General features: G+C 39.7%; 1 protein-coding gene across 1 annotated transcript in view; it reads right to left on the bottom strand.

Annotated features, from left to right (window-relative positions):
* LOC122242630 (macrophage mannose receptor 1) overlaps positions 1–22,500 on the bottom strand; it is a 27,413-nt gene that overhangs the window by 1,709 nt on the left and 3,204 nt on the right. The window contains exons 5-16 of the mRNA XM_086538053.1: positions 21,934–22,104; positions 21,405–21,617; positions 20,337–20,504; positions 19,786–19,998; positions 18,717–18,884; positions 18,165–18,377; positions 17,114–17,281; positions 16,739–16,951; positions 16,303–16,470; positions 15,960–16,176; positions 597–760; positions 153–365 (exon numbers count right to left, since the gene is read on the bottom strand). Coding sequence (XP_086394179.1) covers positions 153–365; positions 597–760; positions 15,960–16,176; positions 16,303–16,470; positions 16,739–16,951; positions 17,114–17,281; positions 18,165–18,377; positions 18,717–18,884; positions 19,786–19,998; positions 20,337–20,504; positions 21,405–21,617; positions 21,934–22,104 — 2,289 coding nt within the window. The remainder of the gene's footprint in view (positions 1–152; positions 366–596; positions 761–15,959; positions 16,177–16,302; positions 16,471–16,738; positions 16,952–17,113; positions 17,282–18,164; positions 18,378–18,716; positions 18,885–19,785; positions 19,999–20,336; positions 20,505–21,404; positions 21,618–21,933; positions 22,105–22,500) is intronic.

The following is a 22,500-nucleotide window of genomic DNA, read 5'->3' on the forward strand; positions in this document are numbered from 1 at the left end:
CTTCCTAAATATCATCATCATCATGACCGCTTTATGATGGATACTAAAGCTTGATTCTTTTTTCAGTGAAAATATTTTGTTGGTAGTGTTTTTTTTCTGTTATGGTTAGAAAAAAGGAGGACCATGAGATACTAGCTTTAACAGTAACATACCAATCTCACAAACAAAATGTTGTTTCACGGAGCATATGTAGTCATTAACTGGAGGCTCAAAGTAGCTTCGAATTTCCAAACAGTTTTCTCTCCCGCCATGGTTATCAGGCTGTCCCCCCGACCAGTCCTCGGCTTTGATTGTGTTTCCGTTGATGTAGTTCCAGACGCCTTCGTTTCCTTGGTCGGTGCCGCCTATCCACACTCCGGGGCCCTCTGTGGGAAGAGAGATTATAAGTACCAATCTTTTTAATCTGAAATTGTAGGTAAATGAGTATTAACCTTCTTAAAATGCAATAGATAAATAAAAAAAAATAATAAAAAACTGACAGTACCAAAGGTAAAATTCCTTCCTCTCAGAAAGCAAGTACGCTTTTGTTATGAACGATTTTTTTCGTCATGTTTAACTCCAACAACGCTATTGTCATCTGCCTTGGACGGACGTACCCACTTGGCCGAACACGAAGGCGTCGAGAGCAGCCACGTCGGAGGGCACGGCGAGCTCTCCGCCCATACCCTGGCAATGCCTCCGGGCGTCATTCCAGTTCTTCTGGGTGTCGCTCAGGTAAAAGCACTCGCTCCCGACCTTGGTGAAGGGCGGCGGGCAGTCCGTCAGTGTGTGTCTGAGAGGAAGAGAGAAAAAGATATTGATAACAAACTAAACATGGCTGTCATTTCCAGGTAAGAGCGAAAAGACGGAAACAATTATGTTTCATACAATGCAAGCATGCAAGCAGAGTGCATTTTAAAATTCGAACTGCATGTTATTGATTGAATAATGCAATGGCACTCACCCTGTTGGGAAGCTGGGTTTCGATCTGCACCAGGCATGTTGGGCAAGGAACTGGACGACGGAGGAGATACCAGGTCAGTGAATAAACAAATAGATATATTATATATTAGAATAAACAAATATATAATATATGTATATATATACATATATATATATATACATATATATATATATATATATGCATATATATATGTATATATATATATGTGCATATATATATATGCATGCATGATATATGTTTGTATATACGTATATATACACATATATAGATATAGATATATGTATATATATATATATATATATATATATATATATATATATATATGTATGTATATATGCATATATGTATATATTTACATATATATATATTTATATATATGTATATATATTTATATGTATATGTATATATGTATATATATACACATATATATGTATATATATTTATATATATATATATATATATATATATATATATACATATATATGCATATATGTATATATATATGTATATATATATATACATATATATATGCATATATATGTATATATATATATATATATATATAATATATATATATATATATAGTGTGTATGTATATGTATAATACACATACATATGAGTATATATATGCACACATATATATATATATATATATATATATATATATATATATATGTATATATTTATTTATTTATACATAAATATACATATACATATATATATACATAAATAAATAAATATATATATATACATATACATATATATGTATATATACATATATATACACATATATACATACATATACACACAAAGATATGTATATATATATATATATATATATATATATATATATATATATATATATATATGTGTGTGTGTGTGTGTGTGTGTGTGTGTGTGTGTGTGTATACATATATATGCATATGTATATATATATATATATATATATATATACATATATATATAGTGAGAGAGAGATATGTATATACATACATATGTATATGTATATATATACATTTACATAATACATATATATGACACACACACATATATATGTATATATATGTATATATATGTATACATATATATGTACATATATAAACATATATATGTACATATATAAACATATATATACATATATATGTACATATAAATACATTCAAACACATATGTCTGTGTGCTTATATGCTTAAATGTGTGGTGAACCACATGGAATTTGACATGTTTACGCGTAAGTATGTCCTTCACCATTCAACATACATATATGTATATATGCGTACGGATATTTAAAGATAAACATATATACGTAATTATGTACATGTGTGTGCGTGTACTTGTGCCTTTCTCTATTAACATATGAGCTTACTAACCATCAAAATCGGCAAACCCGCAGCGAGAGACCGCATGTTGAGCAGCCGTATGCAATGGCAGGATATAAGGTCGACTGGAATGCAAGCACAGCACTGAGCGGTGAGACTGCTTTGACTGGTTCTGCCTCGGGGTTCCTGGCGGCTTATAAACCGATGTTGCTAACTGAAGGTCTCTAATCATAATAATTAAAATAATTAGCTTTAGGAAATATTTTCATCTGGGATTCCCCATGGCCGTGCACTGGCACGCATACGCGCGCGCGTGCACACACACACACACACACACACACACACACAAACACACACACATACGTAGAGGGGTCATACTAAGCAAGTTGTAAATAAAACTGTGTGGAAAATATCAGGAAAACATGTGACTATGTGATGTTGTTTTCGCTTTTATCGTTTCTTACGAGCGATGACCTAAAGGGTTTTCTTTCCCTATATACACACACCACACACACATACACGCACTCACACATAAACACAGACACATACCAAACATACATACATATAAGCACACACACACAAACATATATATATATATACATATGTATACATATATGTATACATATGGATATATATACATATATATACATATGTATACATATATGTATACATATGGATATATATACATATATATACACATATGTATACATATGTATATATATACATATGTATACATATATATATACATATGTATATATATATGTATACATATGTATATATATATATATATATATATATATATATATATATATATATATATATATATATATGTGTGTGTGTGTGTAAAGAGAGAGAGAGAGGTGTGTGTATGTGTGTGCTTTTGTATCGGTGTGAGTGTGTACACGCACAGTTATATACATACACGTAAACATTCACCCACACATGTGCATCAATCTAAAATGTCCATGTTCAAATTTCCAACGACGTCGACTCGATTGCTGCAGTTATTGTTTTGTCTCGTATTTGTTATGAATACAATAATTGAATATTCACGGTAATTTACAGCAACGATTAAGCACAGATGATTTCCTCCGCTCAGTAAAGGGAAAGGATAAACAGAGAAAGCCAGCGAGGTCACAATGATAATAGATGTTTCATTACTATTAGTGATTAATTGTTATATGTGAGAGGATTAATAGATATATATTTATGAATACATATATATATATATAATATTTTTCTATTTGTATTTGTATATGTATTTGTATTCATCTCTCTCTCTCTCTCTCTCTCTCTCTCTCTCTCTCTCTCTCTCTCTCTCTCTCTCTATATATATATATATATATATATATATATATATGTATGTATGTATGATTAATAAAAGGCAATCCGAATGAAGAATTGACGTCACGGCTTAGGATAATCTAGATAATCTAGATAATCTAGACTAATGATATGATGTAAACGAACATGATACGTTGATAATGCAACAAATACGTTACAGCCGATCCGATTCAATTGTCCTTTTTATGAGTCATGGGAAAGTTTCAGACTCGGAATATTAATGCGCACCTTCTCCCATCATCAAAAAAGGAATGTGTATTTATAATAAATGGGATAGCAATAGCGGTCCGAAGAGAGATCAAACACAAGATTCTCGGCGAATTTGATGAGATGCTGGCAATAGAGATAGAAACCAGCAGAGGTCCAATAATAGTGGCAACAATGTATCTGCCTCCAAGAAGGGCAATTGTTCCACAACAAGACTTGTACAGTCTACTTCGAAGAAGATTACCCACATACATAGTGGGAGACCTCATTGCCAACCACCCAGTCCTAAACAACAGAGCAGGCAACCAGGTTGGCAATGCTATTGCTATAATGGTTGCAGATGGAGATCTAATCCACACTGGACCAGACTTCCCTACCTTCATCGCAGGGAACACAGCAACCACTCCAGATATTGTGCTCTGCAACAATGAAGCCCACCACAACATGACGATGGAACCGGGCCCTGCAACCACCAGTGATCACCTGCCCATCATCAAGATAACATCCAACCCAATACTGAAAAGCCCAACTTCTAGCATTTTCAACTTGAGAATGGCTAATTGGGAAGGATTCAAGGAATAGCTCCAATCGAAGTCTGCAGCCAACTTGAGGACTGCAACATTGGAAGAGATCGATGACGAAGTCCGGAAGTGGTACAGTGATGTTGAAGCTGCACTCGAGCAACATGTACCCAAGACCAACTACAGGACTGTCCCCCATCCAAGGCTGACACCAGACATAAGACTGCTAAATTTACAGTTGAATCACCTGCAGCACTATGCAGGATTTCATGGATGGAAACAAGACCTGCGAGCAAGATACAGAACATTGCAAAGAGAACTCTCACAGAAATGGAAGAGAGCAGCAAACGACCAGTGGGAAGACCTTGTCAAGAAAGTGGAATGGAATCGAAAAGACCTAAAGTCATTCTAGACAGGAATCAAGAAGCTGATGGGAAGAAATGAAAGCAGGAGCAGCTACCTCCTCGACAAACAGGATCAGAAGATCTATGAAGAGGACCAAGAAATCCTGTTCAGAAATTACTGGAGAAATTGCTTCAGAATTACCGAAGAAGCAGAAGAGAACTTTGACAGTGATTTCGAGGAGTCCATTATTGAGGAATTAGGAAGACATATCGACCTCCTATCTCCAGAAGCTGCTGCTGATTTCACTAGACTAGACCCCACCGACCCACTAATTGCCAAGGTCAGCCCCAGAGACGTCAAATGAACTATTCAAAGTTTTAAGAACAGAGATGCTCCAGGCAAAAGCAGGATCAATAAAACAATCCTGCAAAATCTTCCAAAAAAGATGTTGCTGAGACTGTTGCCTCTCTCACTGCTGGCTACTTCCCTGATTACTTCAAAGAAGCAAGAATCAGGATGATACCGAACGTCGGGAAAAATCCAAGAAAAGTAGAGAATTATAGACCAATTTCTCTGCTGGAAGTCCCAGGCAATGTCTTTGAGAAAATAGTGAACAAACGATTGCGCAATCACCTGGAGATGAACGATCTGCAAAATCCCAAGCAACATGGCTTCAGGACCAGAGGAACATCATTGGCCATTGCAATCATATATGAAGAAATTGCCAATACCATGAGTGAAAGGAACCAAGTGAATGTGGTTCTGAGAAATGTGGCCAAAGCCTTCGACAAAGTTTGGCACACAGGCCTGAAACTTAAGATCATCAGGCTGAACCTCCCGACGCCCTTGACCAAGATATTATGAGACTTTCTTGAAGATAGAAGTGCAAGAATAGTCATCGGCAATACAGTCAGTGAAGCAATTCCCCTCAGCAGTGGAGTCCCACAGGGAAGATGTCTCTCACCGACACTCTTCACAATTTATACAGCAGACCTGCCTGAGCCATCACATGGCAGCAGTCATTATGTGTATGCCGATGACATCACCCAGATAATCAAGTACGAAGGGAGGTCAATCGAGATGATGGCTCTCAGAACTGCCAGAGCCATAGAGACCATCAATCGATTCGAAAGACAGGGGAAGATCTCGACCAACATGAGAAACTTCCAAGTCATTCCTGTGGCCAAATTCAAGACTGCAGATCTGATTGTGGACGAGGAAGCCGTCGACTACTGCGACAAAGGAAAGATACTAAGGCTAACCATTAGCACAAGAGGAATTCTCCCTCACATAAATGAAAGAGCACAGAAAGCAAAACATCAGCTGAGCCAGATCAGAAGGTTCCAGACTCTGAGTCCTGAAACCAAGCTCTACATTTATAAAGCCCTAGTGCAGCCCATCATGGAATACCCGCCAGTGCCTAACCACACCATTTCAAGAAGGCAGATGATGAAGCTACAGACTATTCAGAACCAAGCAGGCAAATGGATTCTGAATATCCGCTTTCCCGAAGTAGTCACCGCACAAGAGATCCATGCAAGACTAAGGACTGAGACGATCAACAAGAGATTCCACCAGCAAGCCAGAAGAAGATGGACAAGAATCCAAGATGAGGATGAGGAGCTCTACAATCGCCTCAACGTTCGTCCAGAAAGCACACATGCCTGGTGGCCCAAAAGCCTCACCAGAATCAATGGCATTGAAGAAGTTGAGGCAATATTCATGGCATCAGGCAAGAGGAGAACAATACTCAAGACCAGCAACATCTAGAAGAGAACCTACAAGAAGATTTTTAACAATTTTACCCTGACCACAAGCTAACCTACAAGGCTGGTATCCCGACTGCCTCCCGAGGGGTTGACTCATGGCTTTGTTCGGCTGCCAAGGGCGCACCTGCACTCTATCCTCCAACTTCCTTCTCCTGGCAGACCTCAAATAAAAAGCTAATACTCTCTTCACTGTGCTTAACTTTCTAACTCACTTTATCTTCTCCCAAGTTTCATTTTCACTATCTCTCAAGCTCCTTTAACCACTTCCTCTTCCGCTTTTCACGCTTAGAAAAAATAATAATAATAAAATAAAATAAATAAAAAATACAATACCATTATTTCAGTACCATTTCGTTACTAATTCTCGAAAAAAAAAAAATAATAAAATAAATTATCCTTATCACAACCTACAATATCCAGACCCCTTCCTCCAAACCCTCTTCATCTTACTCACCCTCAAGACTACAAGCAGACTACAATCAACAAAAATCAAGATTTCGTCACCACCTTCCGACCTGGCAGGCCTCCCTGAGTTTCGAGTGGACATGACAACAACTTTACAAGACAGACAGGGAGTTTCGTCTTCCCACTACTATAACTACTACTTTCCTTCATTTTCCTAACTGTTTTCTTCACCTCAACTCTTCATCAGATTTATCTGTCCCACTTCCACTACGGTGGAGGTTCCAGCATTGCATTTCACAATAAGTATACCGTAAAAAAAACAAAAACATTTTATTCCTGTTCTAAGACGATTTTATCCTTCCTGCCAGCCACATTCGGCGAGACGTTCACACAACTTTTTATTTAACCTTCAGGAGCGGAAGTAGTGTTGCTCACCGTAACGGTCGCAGTCAGCATGGTCGCGCTGGTTGGGAATGTCACGGTTTTGATCATAAGATGATTTTCTTTCTTTATTTAATTATAATGGTGTTAAAGGTGTCCTTGTTCTGTTTTCCCGCCTATTTGTCTGCGAGATTAGCTAAGTTGATTTGATGTAATTATATATGCTATGAAAATATGAATGTCTATGTTTATGTTGTATATGGGAATTACGCTGTGTGTGTGGGTGCAGGTGCGTCAGTGTTACCGAGCAGGTACACGAGGACCTAACTCGCGAGGTGGGGGGCACCGTATGTCAGTGGCAGTATGCAACCTGATTGGTCAGTGTACACGGGCAAGCACCGCCCGATGCTCGCTCTGACGTCGGTGCAATGGTATTGTGAAAGAGCTTAGGCTCATGCAATGGTATTGCGAAAGAGCTTAGGCTCATGCACTGGTATTGTGAAAGAGCTTAGGCTCATGCAATGGTATTGTGAAAGAGCTTAGGCTCATGCAATGGTATTGTGAAAGAGCTTAGGCTCATGCAATGGTATTGCGAAAGAGCTTAGGCTCATGCAATGGTATTGCGAAAGAGCTTAGGCTCATGCAATGGTATTGCGAAAGAGCTTAGGCTCATGCAATGGTATTGCGAAAGAGCTTAGGCTCATGCAATGGTATTGCGAAAGAGCTTAGGCTCATGCAATGGTATTGTGAAAGAGCTTAGGCTCATGCAATGGTATTGTGAAAGAGCTTAGGCTCATGCAATGGTATTGTGAAAGAGCTTAGGCTCATGCAATGGTATTGTGAAAGAGCTTAGGCTCATGCAATGGTATTGTGAAAGAGCTTAGGCTCATGCAATGGTATTGTGAAAGAGCTTAGGCTCATGCAATGGTATTGTGAAAGAGCTTAGGCTCATGCAATGGTATTGTGAAAGAGCTTAGGCTCATGCAATGGTATTGTTAAAGAGCTTAGGCTCATGCAATGGTATTGCGAAAGAGCTTAGGCTCATGCAATGGTATTGTGAAAGAGCTTAGGCTCATGCAATGGTATTGCGAAAGAGCTTAGGCTCATGCAATGGTATTGTGAAAGAGCTTAGGCTCATGCAATGGTATTGTGAAAGAGCTTAGGCTCATGCAATTGCATTGCGAAAGAGCTTAGGCTCATGCAATGGTATTGTGAAAGAGCTTAGGCTCATGCAATGGTATTGCGAAAGAGCTTAGGCTCATGCACTGGTATGTGATGTGAAGTAAAAGAGCAAAGGGCTCATGTGATGTGAAGTAAAAGAGCAAAGGGCTCATGTGATGTGAAGTAAAGGAGCAAAGGGCTCATGTGATGTGAAGTAAAGGAGCAAAGGGCTCATGTGATGTGAAGTAAAGGAGCAAAGGGCTCATGTGATGTGAAGTAAAGGAGCAAAGGGCTCATGTGATGTGAAGTAAAGGAGCAAAGGGCTCATGTGATGTGAAGTAAAGGAGCAAAGGTTCATGTGATGTGAAGTAAAGGAGCAAAGGTTCATGTAATGTGAAGTAAAGGAGCAAAGGTTCATGTGATGTGAAGTAAAGGAGCAAAGGGCTCATCTGATGTGAAGTAAAGGAGCAAAGGGTTCATATGATGTGATGTAAAAGAGCAAAGGTTCATGTGATGTGAAGTAAAGGAGCAAAGGGTTCATATGATGTGATGTAAAAGAGCAAAGGTTCATGTGATGTGAAGTAAAGGAGCAAAGGGGTCATGTGATGTGAAGTAAAGGAGCAAAGGGCTCATGTGATGTGAAGTAAAGGAGCAAAGGGCTCATCTGATGTGAAGTAAAGGAGCAAAGGTTCATGTGATGTGAAGTAAAGGAGCAAAGGTTCATGTGATGTGAAGTAAAGGAGCAAAGGTTCATGTGATGTGAAGTAAAGGAGCAAAGGTTCATGTGATGTGAAGTAAAGGAGCAAAGGGTTCATATGATGTGATGTAAAAGAGCAAAGGTTCATGTGATGTGAAGTAAAGGAGCAAAGGGTTCATATGATGTGATGTAAAAGAGCAAAGGTTCATGTGATGTGAAGTAAAGGAGCAAAGGTTCATGTGATGTGAAGTAAAGGAGCAAAGGTTCATGTGATGTGAAGTAAAGGAGCAAAGGTTCATGTGATGTGAAGTAAAGGAGCAAAGGTTCATGTGATGTGAAGTAAAGGAGCAAAGGGTTCATATGATGTGAAGTAAAGGAGCAAAGGGTTCATATGATGTGATGTGAAAAAGCAAAGGTTCATATGATGTGAAGTAAAGGAGCAAAGGGGTCATGTGATGTGAAGTGGGCTCATTGTGATGCTGAAGTAAAGGAGCAAAGGGGCTTCTAGAGATGCTGTGAATGCTATAAAGAGCAACAGGTTCATTGTGACTGTAGAAGTCAGTGAAAGGACAAAGGTTATCATGTATTGAGATGTAGTAACGGCAAAGGTTCATGTGATGTGAAGTGTTTGTGCTAAGTTAAAGGAGCAAAGGTTCATGTGATGTGAAAGTAAGTAGGAGCAAAGGCTCTTCATGCGTGATGTGAAGTAAAGGAAGGCAAAGGTTCATGATGATGTGAAGTAAAGGAGCAAAGGGTTCATCGTGATGTGGGAGAAGTAAATGGACAGCAAAGGGTTCAATGTAGATGTGAGTGTTAAAAGGAGCAAAGGTTATGTGATGTGAGTAAAGGAGGAAAGGGTTAAATATGACTGATGTGAGAGTAAAAGAGCAAAGGGTTCATATGATGTGAAGTCAAAAGCGCAAAGGTTCTTGTGAGTGAAGTAAAGGTGCAAAGGGCTCATATGAGTGAAGTATAGGAGCAATAGGGGTCATGGTGATGTGAAGTAAAAGAGCAAAGGGCTCATGTGATGTGAAGTAAAAGAGCAAAGGGCTCATGAGATGTGAAGTAAAAGAGCAAAGGGCTCATGTGATGTGAAGTAAAGAAGCAAAGGGCTCATGTGATGTGAAGTAAAAGAGCAAAGGGCTCATCTGATGTGAAGTAAAATAGCAAAGGGCTCATGTGATGTGAAGTAAAGAAGCAAAGGGCTCATGTGATGTGAAGTAAATTATCAAAGGGCTCATCTGATGTGAAGTAAATTATCAAAGGGCTCATCTGATGTGAAGTAAATTATCAAAGGGCTCATGTGATGTGAAGTAAAAGAGCAAAGGGCTCATGTGATGTGAAGTAAATTATCAAAGGGCTCATGTGATGTGAAGTAAAATAGCAAAGGGCTCATGTGATGTGAAGTAAAAGAGCAAAGGGCTCATGTGATGTGAAGTAAAAGAGCAAAGGGCTCATGTGATGTGAAGTAAATTATCAAAGGGCTCATGTGATGTGAAGTAAATTATCAAAGGGCTCATGTGATGTGAAGTAAAATAGCAAAGGGCTCATGTGATGTGAAGTAAATTATCAAAGGGCTCATGTGATGTGAAGTAAAAGAGCAAAGGGCTCATGTGATGTGAAGTAAATTATCAAAGGGCTCATCTGATGTGAAGTAAATTATCAAAGGGCTCATGTGATGTGAAGTAAAATAGCAAAGGGCTCATCTGATGTGAAGTAAAATAGCAAAGGGCTCATGTGATGTGAAGTAAAGAAGCAAAGGGCTCATGTGATGTGAAGTAAAGAAGCAAAGGGCTCATGTGATGTGAAGTAAAGGAGCAAAGGGCTCATCTGATGTGAAGTAAAGGAGCAAAGGTTCATGTGATGTGAAGTAAAGGAGCAAAGGGCTCATGAGATGTGAAGTAAAAGAGCAAAGGGCTCATGTGATGTGAAGTAAAAGAGCAAAGGTTCATGTGATGTGAAGTAAAAGAGCAAAGGGCTCATGTGATGTGAAGTAAAAGAGCAAAGGTTCATGTGATGTGAAGTAAAAGAGCAAAGGGCTCATGTGATGTGAAGTAAATTATCAAAGGGCTCATCTGATGTGAAGTAAAAGAGCAAAGGGCTCATGTGATGTGAAATAAAGGAGGAAAGGGCTCATCTGATGTGAAGTAAAGGAGCAAAGGGTTCATATGATGTGATGTAAAAGAGCAAAGGGCTCATGTGATGTGAAGTAAAATAGCAAAGGGCTCATGTGATGTGAAGTAAATTATCAAAGGGCTCATGTGATGTGAAGTAAATTATCAAAGGGCTCATGTGATGTGAAGTAAATTATCAAAGGGCTCATGTGATGTGAAGTAAATTATCAAAGGGCTCATGAGATGTGAAGTAAAAGAGCAAAGGGCTCATGAGATGTGAAGTAAAGGAGCAAAGGTTCATGTGATGTGAAGTAAAGGAGCAAAGGGCTCATGAGATGTGAAGTAAAAGAGCAAAGGGCTCATGTGATGTGAAGTAAAAGAGCAAAGGGCTCATGTGATGTGAAGTAAAAGAGCAAAGGGCTCATGTGATGTGAAGTAAATTATCAAAGGGCTCATGTGATGTGAAGTAAATTATCAAAGGGCTCATGTGATGTGAAGTAAATTATCAAAGGGCTCATGTGATGTGAAGTAAAATAGCAAAGGGCTCATGTGATGTGAAGTAAAATAGCAAAGGGCTCATGTGATGTGAAGTAAATTATCAAAGGGCTCATGTGATGTGAAGTAAATTATCAAAGGGCTCATGAGATGTGAAGTAAAAGAGCAAAGGGCTCATGTGATGTGAAGTAAAGGACAAAGGCTCATATCTCTCTCATAAGTTATTGTTATGGACTCCATCCCACAAGGCTTACTTCAAACCAAAGCAGGATTCATCAAAATTTCCTGCTGGCCACATCTAAAGGACCTACTAGTTGGAATACAAGAATGAACAACATATTTATCCATTGAACTACTAATAGGACTAGATGTTCTTGATGCCATGGTACCCATGGAGGTCAGGAGAGCAAGAAATGGAAAACCATTTGCTGTTAGAACGAGGCTGGGATGGACGGTAAATGGACCTTCACATCGTCAGAGGGCTTCAAGTCTAAGCTTTGGAGACTATATTGATGAGACAGCAGACCATACCTATGAAAATGCGAATTGAGAAGGTGTCAAGCAAATCTGGGATATTGAAACACAAAATGTTAAAAACAAAAGAGGATGGTCAGTTGAAGGCTGACGTGTGATAGATCTCTGGGAAAAGGAAGGGTCTTGGGTTGGAGCCCAAGGGGCTTCAAGTCTAAGCTTTGGAAACTATATCGATGAGACAGCAAACAATACCCATGAAAATGTGAATTGGGAAGGTGTCAAGCAAATATGGGATATTTAAACACAAAATGATAAAAAACAAAAGAGGGCGCTCAGTTGAAGACTGAGGTGTGGTGAATCTCTGGGAAAAGGAAGGGTGAAGACTGGCGTGTGGTGGATCTCTGGGAAAAGGAAAGGTCTAGGGTCGGATCCCACCACCAATTGCCGATAGCCCTTAGGGAACAAGATCCAGGGCTACCAGATAAATGGAGCATGGTCCATCGATGATTAGACTCATTAAAAAACAGACTTAGCATTGATGCAAGACAACATTCCATTTAAGTCAAGGAGATAAAGGATCTCATAAAAAAAGATTTGCTGAACGAGTAGACCAAATTGTTGGACCGCTAAACAAAACCACATCACCCAGTCTTCAGCCCAAACATGCCAGACAAACTTAGGATAGTCTTTGACTGTGCAGCTAGTTTCATAGGAGTGAATTTAAATCAGAAAGTCATGCAAGGCCCAAACTTAATGAACAACTTACTTGGTATCCTACTGCAATTCAGAGAAATGAGAGTTGCATTGGCTGCAGATATAGAGGCAATGTTCCACCAAATTCATGTCACACCAAGGGATCGTGATGTGCTACGGCTCCTATGGTGGCCTGGAGGAAACCTCACTGAAAAACCAGTGACCTATCAAATGATAGTGCATCTCTTTGGAGGGATCTGGAGCCCGCCTGTGCATCATATGCACTACACAAGACCCTTGACAAGGATGAAGGCCAACATGCAGCAGCTACCAAGAAAAATTTCTATGTAGATAATCTCCTGTCGACTGATTCAGAGGAAGAGGCTGCAAAATATGCCATCAAGTTGAGGGACACACTGCAAACTGGAGGCTTCAGACTTACAAAATGGATTTCAATTTCAAGGAAAGTCATGAGAGTTATTCCCGCGAGTGAAAGAAACCCCAAATAAAGGACATAAACTTGATGGTCGATAACTTGCCAGTGGATAGTATCCTGGAGTTCTGTGGGATCTCGATGATGTGCTGACACCCATGAAGCCAACCATGCGAAGAGGCATACTGAGTATCATTAGTTCCATCTTTGATCCCTTAGCTCTTTCCACCATTAGAGCAAAAATGATATTTCAAGATGAAGTTCGTCGCAAAATGGGTTAGGACAAAATCAAACACCTAAAAATGAACAAAAATGAAGAAGATATGAATAACCTTGCAGAACTGGAAGGCTTTCAAATACCACGCCACATAGCAACAGCCCAGTCCAGCACCAAATTATTACATTCCCAGCTACATCATTTCCGCGATGCCTCACAATATGCAAACAAGACCCTTTGCTAGCAACAACTGTGGAAAATCAACACCCGACAGATGAGCTGCTCCAACATTACTCCTCATGGTATGAATTACAGCGTGCGGTTGCATGGTTCTGCAGATTTGTGAAGTGGAGCAATAAAGGACGTTATCTCCAACCTCAACGCCTTTCAGTTACAGAGATTCATGATACAAGAGACTCTTTACTAGCACACATACAAGATAGCAGTTTCAGGGAAAAAGGAATTTTGAAAAGGGTAACAAACTCTACTAACTTGAACTTGAGCTTGACAAGCGCGTGTTAATGAGGGTAGGGGGACGGAAAATTCATCTCGGTGACTCAAGAGCACTATGTGGACTAATAATCCTGCCCAAGGACCACCATTTAACGAAATTGTAAGGGATGCTCCTATATTCTTAGCTGCCAACTCAGGAAGAGAGCAAACATTCTATTATCCGTAGAAACTTCTAGATTGTAGCATGTAGACCATTAGTCAGGGAGATTTACCTATTGAAAGAGTCATACCAGGGGGCCCACCATTTCGGACCTTTCCCTGTGTCATACATGCGTCGTACATTTAAGAGATATGGTCGCATCTTCACTTGCCTTAGCTCGAGAGCAGTCCACATCGAAGCCCTCCAAGTATTCGATGCTGATGCATTTCTTAATGCATTCATTCGATTCACTGCCAGGAGGGATACACCAAAGCTGTTTTCTGACAGGGGAACCAATTTCATCCGAGCTCAATGGGATCTACAGATTGCTCTACAGAACTGGAGTGAGAATGTGAAGGTTGACAAAGCACTCAAGACAAGGGAAGTAGAATGGATCTTTCACCCACCCATGGCATCGCACATGGGCAGAGTATGGGAGAGGCAGATATAAGCAGTAAGGAAGGTGCTTTCGTCGATTATAGGTCTACAAAAGGTCGATGATGATTGTAACCCTGTAACATATTTCAGGTTTGACCACTTTCAATAAATTAGAGTGAGTTCTACACAGCGGTATCAGTCGTCCTTGCATTAATTGAACAGCCGCAGTTGTTCATGCAGCAGCAGTGTGTGTGTGTACACATAGATACAAAAGATCTGACGAGGTCTCTTAAAAATCAATTTAGCTGCTGATTTCAAATTGAATGACTACTTATCCCGGTATTTCCTAACCTGGGGCAAATTTTGGGATTCCAGGGAGATGTAGAGGGAAATAAAAAAAAATCTCTTATAATGTGGCAGTTGACTTTTCTTCAAGAACTATATACAAATAGAAATCAAAAATTTTACCATGATCACCTTTGCCCGTGACTTTGTTCGATAATTTTTGGTCGAAATTCCATAATTTTGTGATCACAGTATGATAATTCTACGTTTTGAATCAGTACGAAGAGGGGAAATCCGAACTGGTGAAGGGATGAAAGACAAAAATAAAAGCTTGAGTCAATATCACTTTAAACTTCTTTTTTCTAAGAATATGTTTGGGTTGCCATAGTTGACAAGGAAAGAATTATGGTTCTCCACTCAAAAAGGTTAAGAACTTATGATTTAAGGAAAAATACAAAGTAGCAGAGATTTTTATTCCTTTGTGACAAAAGAAAATTAAAACGATTTCACGTGATTTGATTTTCACGCATCGTTGTGGGACGGGAAAAATAATAGCCATCCCACTAGGAACAAGCAATTACAATTTAAACATTGAAAGCAGCTACTTTACTAGCGAGCGCAGTGACTTGTGAAATAATGAGCGTCACAAAAGAGATAAATCCTAGTACAGTATAGATCAGCTGTTAATTTATTTTGGCTTTTCTTACATATCTCTTTCTTCATTGTAGGCCATAGTATCTCTAACTTGTACTTGTATTTTTATTGCATTCTATAAGTTGGACATTCCTATGAAAACCATTCTTCAGATATCTACTTATTAAAGTAAAGTAAGTAATGCGAGGTTTGGCATGTTTTTTTACTAACACTTTACTACTGTTATCAATTACTTATGAGCAACAGAATAAAGAGAAATGCAATATGAGTCAGTTTCATTAGGCGACTTTGGCCCGAATGAAGTTGACATGAGGATAATATTTTTTCCAAGATTTTCCATCATTATATGAAGTATCCTATTCCCTAAACCTCTTAAGGAATAAAATCAAGTAAACTGAAAGCATCGCCATAAACTAGACCTGGTGTGATAGTGCCTCGAACACCTAATTGTTTTTCTTCCTGCGAGTCTTAAACCTGGATTTCACAAACGAAGTGCTGCTTCACAGAACAAATATAATCGTTAACTGGAGGATCAAAGTAACTTCGGATCTCTAGGCAGTCTTCATTCCTACCAAAATCATCAGGCTGTCCCCCCGACCAGTCCTTGGCTTTGATTGTGTTTCCGTTGATGTAGTTCCAGACGCCTTCGTTTCCTTGGTCGGTGCCGCCTATCCACACTCCGGGGCCCTCTGTGGGAAGAGAGAAAAAGACTGTTAGAGAGGGACAGCAAAATAGAACGCTGCTGAATATTCATGAAATTTAAGCAGAATTGCTCTCAAAACGAAGAGATAACGCAACATAAAAGTAAAACGTACTTGTATTAGTGAAGACGTAGGCGTCAAGAGCCGTGACGTCTGAGGGCACGGCCAGATCGCCGCCCATTTGCTTGCACTGCTGACGGGCCTCGTTCCATGGCAGGGCTGTTGTGCTCAGATGGAAGCATTCTTTTCCAATTCTGATGAAAGGTTCGGGACACAAGATCTCTGGAAGTATACAATATGTGTAACAATTCTTTATCAAAATATCATTATTCACTGTTTACTACGTAAAGATGAGAATAAGCCAAAATAATTTTTCCTCCTGTTTGCAGTTCAAAGGGGTGGCCAGATAGTCACTATGTTTTTTTTCTTAGCAATAACAGAAATGAGGACCAAGAGAAATATTTGTCTAAATTAAATGTCAGGCATGACAAGAAAAATAATATTTTGCATCATTGAACTTCCCTTGATCAAGCATTAGCAAGGAACGTACCAATCTCGCAGACGAAGTGCTGTTTCACGGAACATACGTAGTCGTTAACTGGAGGCTCAAAGTAGCTTCGAATTTCCAAACAGTTTTCTCTCCCGCTATGGTTATCAGGCTGTCCCCCCGACCAGTCCTCGGCTTTGATTGTGTTTCCGTTGATGTAGTTCCAGACGCCTTCGTTTCCTTGGTCGGTGCCGCCTATCCACACTCCGGGGCCCTCTGTGGGAAGAGACAGATTGGAATACATCTGCTGCATCTTTTGCTATAAGTGTACTTGTGATAGAGAGGGACAGCAAGATAGAACGCTGCTGAACATCCATGAAATTTATCCAGAATTGTTCTCAAAACAAAGAGATAACGCAACATAAAGGCATAACGTACTTGTTTTAGCGAACACGTAGGCGTCAAGAGCCGTGACGTCTGAGGGCACGGCCAGATCGCCGCCCATTTGCTTGCACCGCTGACGAGCTGTGTTCCATGGCAGAGCTGTTGTGCTCAGATGGAAACATTCTTTTCCAATTCTGATGAAAGGTTCGGGACACAAGATCTCTGCAAGTATACAATACGTGTAACAATTCTATGTTATCAATATAACATTATTCACTGTTTACTACGTAAACATGAGAATAAGCCAAAATAATGTTTCCTGTTTGCAGTCCAAAGGGGTGGGCAGATAGTCACTGAAAATGTTGGAAAAAAAAAACAGTCCAGCGAAACGCGCCAAGGGCTATCTTAGCAAATGGATCGTTACTGGGTTAAAGGCCAGCCATAGTTGAAGGAGGGCCTTAACTAGCCACCCCTTAATAGTGCCTCTGTCTAGTTCCGTTTCAGAAATTTGCAGTGGATGAGATCTAGGAAGTCGCTTGAGTTTTTTCTCCCAAAAGTCGTAGTGCTGTTGCCCAATTATGCTGATTTCTGTGTTATGAGATCTATTTGCTCTTCACTGAATCATCACGGACGATATGAGAAAAAGGACTAGTGTAAGGGGAAGAGAAGCTCCCAATATTGTACCAAACCATCCATTACCTCGGAACAATCCCACTGTTCAGTTTTATTCCATATATTTCATGCCATTCCAGAGGAATTCAAAGACGCCTCAAACCTATTGTTCGGTTTCATTCCATATATTTCATACCATTCCAAAGGGATTCAAAGACGCCTGAAACTGTAGTAAATTATTAAGATAAAAAATATATGCATAGATGTTTATTAAAAGGTGAATCAAGACCCGATACCTGAAATGTAATCCTGGATACCGAAACTATTGTTTCTTTTTAAATGAAGTTCTCTTATGTATGATTTTTTTTCTTAGCAATAACTGAAATGAAGACCAAGAGAAATATTTGTCTAAATTAAATGTCAGGCGTGATTAGAAAAAATATTATTTTGCATCATTGAACTTCCCTTGATCAAGCATTAGCAGAGAACGTACCAATCTCACAGACGAAGTGCTGTTTCACGGAACATATGTAATCGTTAACTGGAGGCTCAAAGTAGCTTCGAATTTCCAAACAGTTTTCTCTCCCGCCATAGTTATCAGGCTGTCCCCCCGTCCAGTCCTCGGCTTTGATTGTGTTTCCGTTGATGTAGTTCCAGACGCCTTCGTTTCCTTGGTCGGTGCCGCCTATCCACACTCCGGGGCCCTCTGTGGGAAGAGACAGATTGGAATACATCTGCTGCATCTTTTCCTATAAGTGTACTTGTGATGCTTGTTACCGGGGTGGAGGCAAATAGAGAGAAGAAAGAATTGGAAGGAATGGAAGACTAATCGATGGAGAGAGAAAGGGAGGTTGGAGGTAGAACTACAGGAAATGGACGAGGAAATACAGTGAAAAATATGGCAAGAAATCGAGAAAAAAATAAGAAAAAAAGAATGAGTGTGATAGAGAGGCACAGCAAAATAGAACGCTGCTGAATATCCATAAAATTTAACCAGAATTGCTCTCAAAACGATGAGATAACACAACATAAAGGCAAAACGTACTTGTATTAGTGAAGACGTAGGCGTCAAGAGCCGTGACGTCTGAGGGCACGGCCAGATCGCCGCCCATTTGCTTGCACTGCTGACGGGCCTCGTTCCATGGCAGAGCTGTTGTGCTCAGATGGAAGCATTCTTTTCCAATTCTGATGAAAGGTTCGGGACACAAGATCTCTGCAAGTATACAATACGTGTAACAATTCTATGTTATCAATATAACATTATTCACTGTTTACTACGTAAACATGAGAATAAGCCAAAATAATGTTTCCTGTTTGCAGTCCAAAGGGGTGGGCAGATAGTCACTGAAAATGTTGACTTAGCACAATTATGGGGAAAAAAAAAACAGTCCAGCGAAACGCGCCAAGGGCTATCTTAGCAAATGGATCGTTACTGGGTTAAAGGCCAGCCATAGTTGAAGGAGGGCCTTAACTAGCCACCCCTTAATAGTGCCTCTGTCTAGTTCCGTTTCAGAAATTTGCAGTGGATGAGATCTAGGAAGTCGCTTGAGTTTTTTCTCCCAAAAGTCGTAGTGCTGTTGCCCAATTATGCTGATTTCTGTGTTATGAGATCTATTTGCTCTTCACTGAATCATCACGGACAATATGAGAAAAAGGACTAGTGCAAGGGGAAGAGAAGCTCCCAATATTGTACCAAACCATCCATTACCTCGGAACAATCCCACTGTTCAGTTTTATTCCATATATTTCATGCCATTCCAGAGGAATTCAAAGACGCCTCAAACCTATTGTTCGGTTTCATTCCATATATTTCATACCATTCCAAAGGGATTCAAAGACGCCTGAAACTGTAGTAAATTATTAAGATAAAAAATATATGCATAGATGTTTATTAAAAGGTGAATCAAGACCCGATACCTGAAATGTAATCCTGGATACCGAAACTATTGTTTCTTTTTAAATGAAGTTCTCTTATGTATGATTTTTTTTCTTAGCAATAACTGAAATGAAGACCAAGAGAAATATTTGTCTAAATTAAATGTCAGGCGTGATTAGAAAAAATATTATTTTGCATCATTGAACTTCCCTTGATCAAGCATTAGCAGAGAACGTACCAATCTCACAGACGAAGTGCTGTTTCACGGAACATATGTAATCGTTAACTGGAGGCTCAAAGTAGCTTCGAATTTCCAAACAGTTTTCTCTCCCGCCATAGTTATCAGGCTGTCCCCCCGTCCAGTCCTCGGCTTTGATTGTGTTTCCGTTGATGTAGTTCCAGACGCCTTCGTTTCCTTGGTCGGTGCCGCCTATCCACACTCCGGGGCCCTCTGTGGGAAGAGACAGATTGGAATACATCTGCTGCATCTTTTCCTATAAGTGTACTTGTGATGCTTGTTACCGGGGCGGAGGCAAATAGAGAGAAGAAAGAATTGGAAGGAATGGAAGACTAATCGATGGAGAGAGAAAGGGAGGTTGGAGGTAGAACTACAGGAAATGGACGAGGAAATACAGTGAAAAATATGGCAAGAAATCGAGAAAAAAAAAGAAAAAAAGAATGAGTGTGATAGAGAGGGACAGCAAAATAGAGCGCTGCTGAATATCCATAAAATTTAACCAGAATTGCTCTCAAAACGATGAGATAACACAACATAAAGGCAAAACGTACTTGTATTAGCAAACACGTAGGCGTCAAGAGCCGTGACGTCTGAAGGCACGGCCAGATCGCCGCCCATTTGCTTGCACTGCTGACGGGCCTCGTTCCATGGCAGAGCTGTTGTGCTCAGATGGAAGCATTCTTTTCCAATTCTGATGAAAGGTTCGGGACACAAGATCTCTGCAAGTATACAATACGTGTAACAATTCTATGTTATCAATATAACATTATTCACTGTTTACTACGTAAACATGAGAATAAGCCAAAATAATGTTTCCTGTTTGCAGTCCAAAGGGGTGGGCAGATAGTCACTGAAAATGTTGACTTAGCACAATTATGGGGAAAAAAAAAAAACAGTCCAGCGAAACGCGCCAAGGGCTATCTTAGCAAATGGATCGTTACTGGGTTACAGGCCAGCCATAGTTGAAGGAGGGCCTTAACTAGCCACCCCTTAATGGTGTCTATGTCTAGTTCCGTTTCAGAAATTTGCAGTGGATGAGATCTAGGAAGTCGCTTGAGTTTTTTCTCCCAAAAGTAGTGCTGTTGCCCAATTATGCTGATTTCTGTGTTATGAGATCTATTTGCTCTTCACTGAATCATCACGGACGATATGAGAAAAAGGACTAGTGCAAGGGGAAGAGAAGCTCCCAATATTGTACCAAACCATCCATTACCTCGGAACAATCCCACTGTTCAGTTTTATTCCATATATTTCATGCCATTCCAGAGGAATTCAAAGACGCCTCAAACCTATTGTTCGGTTTCATTCCATATATTTCATACCATTCCAAAGGGATTCAAAGACGCCTGAAACTGTAGTAAATTATTAAGATAAAAAATATATGCATAGATGTTTATTAAAAGGTGAATCAAGACCCGATACCTGAAATGTAATCCTGGATACCGAAACTATTGTTTCTTTTTAAATGAAGTTCTCTTATGTATGATTTTTTTTCTTAGCAATAACTGAAATGAAGACCAAGAGAAATATTTGTCTAAATTAAATGTCAGGCGTGATTAGAAAAAATATTATTTTGCATCATTGAACTTCCCTTGATCAAGCATTAGCAGAGAACGTACCAATCTCACAGACGAAGTGCTGTTTCACGGAACATATGTAATCGTTAACTGGAGGCTCAAAGTAGCTTCGAATTTCCAAACAGTTTTCTCTCCCGCCATAGTTATCAGGCTGTCCCCCCGTCCAGTCCTCGGCTTTGATTGTGTTTCCGTTGATGTAGTTCCAGACGCCTTCGTTTCCTTGGTCGGTGCCGCCTATCCACACTCCGGGGCCCTCTGTGGGAAGAGACAGATTGGAATACATCTGCTGCATCTTTTCCTATAAGTGTACTTGTGATGCTTGTTACCGGGGTGGAGGCAAATAGAGAGAGGAAAGAATTGGAAGGAATGGAAGACTGATCGATGGAGAGAGAGGGAGGTTGGAGGTAGAACCACAGTGAAAAATATGGCAAGAAATCGAGAGAAAAAAAAGAAAAAAAGAATGAGTGTGATAGAGAGGGACAGCAAAATAGAGCGCTGCTGAATATCCATAAAATTTAACCAGAATTGCTCTCAAAACGATGAGATAACACAACATAAAGGCAAAACGTACTTGTATTAGCAAACACGTAGGCGTCAAGAGCCGTGACGTCTGAAGGCACGGCCAGATCGCCGCCCATTTGCTTGCACTGCTGACGGGCCTCGTTCCATGGCAGAGCTGTTGTGCTCAGATGGAAGCATTCTTTTCCAATTCTGATGAAAGGTTCGGGACACAAGTGTATCTCTAGAAATATACAATACATAACATTAAGAGTACAATATGTTATCTAATATCACTACTTACTACTTATAAGAAAAATAATTATGATCCAAGGTACATTTCACTCCTGTTCACAGTCTAGATCCACCATTCTTTAAACTTACACTAGAGGTGAACTACAGGTAGCCTGGCCTTTCACTCCCTCCCAGAACTGTAGCCATGCTATGTCTGGGAAATGTTCTGTTTATTTTGTCATGAATCATCACAGAAAGTGAGTGAGGTGAAGGGTTAAAATGCACCAGACCAACTTTTGCTTTGGCATTAAGGACCTGTCCAGTTTCTATCACAGATTGATCCTGTCCCAAATAAACTCACTATATAACTGAACAGCAAAACACTACTGTGATGTTGTAATGACTG

Source organism: Penaeus japonicus, unplaced genomic scaffold (assembly GCF_977035675.1).
Source record: "Penaeus japonicus unplaced genomic scaffold, GWHDUDI00000001_assembly GWHDUDI00000006, whole genome shotgun sequence".
NCBI classification, from domain to species: Eukaryota; Metazoa; Arthropoda; class Malacostraca; order Decapoda; family Penaeidae; genus Penaeus; species Penaeus japonicus.